The sequence below is a fragment of the Cebus imitator genome, unplaced genomic scaffold (assembly GCF_001604975.1).
Source record: "Cebus imitator isolate Cc_AM_T3 unplaced genomic scaffold, Cebus_imitator-1.0 Scaffold101, whole genome shotgun sequence".
In the NCBI taxonomy this organism is placed as follows: domain Eukaryota; kingdom Metazoa; phylum Chordata; class Mammalia; order Primates; family Cebidae; genus Cebus; species Cebus imitator.
In genome coordinates this window covers 1,776,038-1,778,255 of record NW_016107416.1, presented here as the reverse complement: position 1 = coordinate 1,778,255, position 2,218 = coordinate 1,776,038, and the positions used below count along the sequence as shown (strand labels likewise).

Genomic DNA, 2,218 nt, shown 5'->3' with positions numbered 1-2,218 from the left:
GAAGGAAGGAAGGAGAGAAAAAGAAACATTTTAGAATTGCAAACAAGTAAATAAAGGTAGGGATACTGTCTCCCCACCCTTCTGAACAGATACTAAGAAGTTCTGCTCACCTAATATTAAAATTTGAGTAAGAAACAAATCTTTATTTAAATAAATAGGCAGAAAAAGATAGAAAATAAAGTAATTCAAAAAGGCAAGAAAAACACATTAGACTGGGGTTCTTAAATTAGTCCACTTAGTCACTGCCTTCCAAAAGATTAAGTTTCAAATTAACCATTAACAACTCTCACTTTTCAGCTATATTTATCAAAACAATATCATCATCACATGTCAAACTATAGAAAGAGCCAAAAATTCTCTATCCAAGATATAAAGAGATCACAAAATTGTCTTAAAATACAAAGAAAATTTTATTTGTATTATCAAAGACTCTAAGAAATGATGACATAAGGTTAACAGAGTTGATGCCAAGACACAAATAGGTTTGAAGTTACAGATGATAAAACACTTTGTTTCACTGAACTGTCCCTTGATTATTTTAGAGAGCATCCCTGGTATGCTCCCAATGGAATCTTAAGCATGATGTGTCCAGGTGACATAACTGTAATTCCTTTGTTAGTCCTCATTATCTCTCTTTTTTTTCTTTTTCTTCTTTTTCTCTGGACTCTGAAAATAGCCAATAAGAATGCTTTCAAAGAGCTGTAATTGTATGGGTGAGTAATCAGTTTTCTTTATAAAATGCAAAATCAATCTGTTTCCCTTGAAAACAAATTCAGGGAAAAGATTAAAACACAAGACATAAAACCTCACCTATAAAAGTAAGCTTCAGCAAATCTTTCCCCCTCAATGCAAACTCAATTTTTGGTAATAAATTCTAGATTTGGGAAATGGCCTTTTACTATACAAATACAACAAAGCCATTTCACTTTTACCTCCCCATCAATGAAAACCATTTTTTAAAATGCCTGCTCATTTCTGATATAGAGGATAGTAAAATATGGAGAACCTCCCCATGCCCAGAGTGTACTGATAATTATAACAACAAACATACAGGAATTGTTGTGCTGGTACATGGTTCTTCCTCAGAAAGTGGTTCTTCCTTAATGTGTTTCTTTTTACCCTTTTTCTTCTTCTTCTTCACAGATGTTTCTTCTTCTTCTACCACTTCTTCTTCTTCTTCCTCTTCTTCAACTGAATAGGGTAAATGTAAAGGCATAACAAATTAACACTGTATCAGATCTCACTCCTTCCAAAAACGTTTGAGTCCTAGTTTTTTTTTTTGGCTGTCATTCTCATCAACTATCCAATGTTTATATTGTTTTATAATTGGGAAAGTCCTCCTACCACTAACGTTAACAAATGATATAGAGACCTCAGAGCAATTTTCTCACAACCATGAAGTCTTGTATAAAAATGAGGATTGAAACAAAAGTCATCTGATCCCCTATCATTTTTGGAAATAGAGTAAATTATATTAGAAATGGTTAAGAGCTTGCACTCTGAAGGCAGCCTACGTTTATTCTACCTGCTGCAGTCCTGAATAATTTTATTTACCCCTAGTAAAACTCTATATCCTCATCTATAAAATTTAAGAATGTCTTATCTCATTAGATTGTTACCGAGATTTAAAGAGATGATGCACACAAAACACTAAGTATAATGCTTAGCACACATTACAATAAAGACTCAACACATAGCTATCATTAGAAATTCATGACCAGCCAGCCACGGTGGCTCAGGCCTGTAATCCCAGCTACTTGGGAGGCTGAGGCAGGAGAACTGCCTGAACCCGGGAGGTGGAAGTTGCAGTGAGCTGAGGCGGCGCCACTGCACTTCAACCTGGGCGACAGAGTAAGATTCCGTCTCCAAAAAAAGAAAAAGAAGAAAAAAGAAATTCAGTTACCAGCTGGGTGCAGTGGCTCACACCTGTAATCTCAGCACTTTAGGAGGCCAAGGCAGGAGGATCACTTGAGGTCAGGAGTTCGAGACCAGCCTGGCCAACATGGTGAAATCCTATCTCTACTTAAAATTAGCCAGACGTGGTGGTGCATGCCTATAATACCAGCTACTCAGGAGGCTGAGGCAGGACAATCACTTGAACCTAGGAGGCGGAGGTTGCAGTCAGCCAAGATCATGCCACTGCACTTCAGATGGGCGACCACAGGAGACTCTGTCTCAAATAAAATAAAATAAAAAATTCAGCAACTAAATAATATTT

At 36.6% G+C, this 2,218-nt stretch overlaps 1 protein-coding gene across 3 annotated transcripts in view; it reads right to left on the bottom strand.

Moving 5' to 3' along the window:
• Nucleotides 1-390: 390 nt before the first annotated feature.
• The window catches only part of NOP58 (NOP58 ribonucleoprotein), a 37,159-nt gene continuing 35,331 nt past the window's right edge, over nucleotides 391-2,218 (bottom strand). For 2 of the 3 annotated variants that reach the window (XM_017536817.2, XM_017536816.2), the window contains 2 exons: nucleotides 1,052-1,191; nucleotides 391-666 (listed from right to left, as the gene is read on the bottom strand). In XM_017536817.2, the coding sequence (XP_017392306.1) occupies nucleotides 616-666; nucleotides 1,052-1,191 (191 nt within the window). In that variant the 3' untranslated portion in view covers nucleotides 391-615. The remainder of the gene's footprint in view (nucleotides 667-1,051; nucleotides 1,192-2,218) is intronic. The other variant, XM_017536815.2, reaches the window with a different exon arrangement.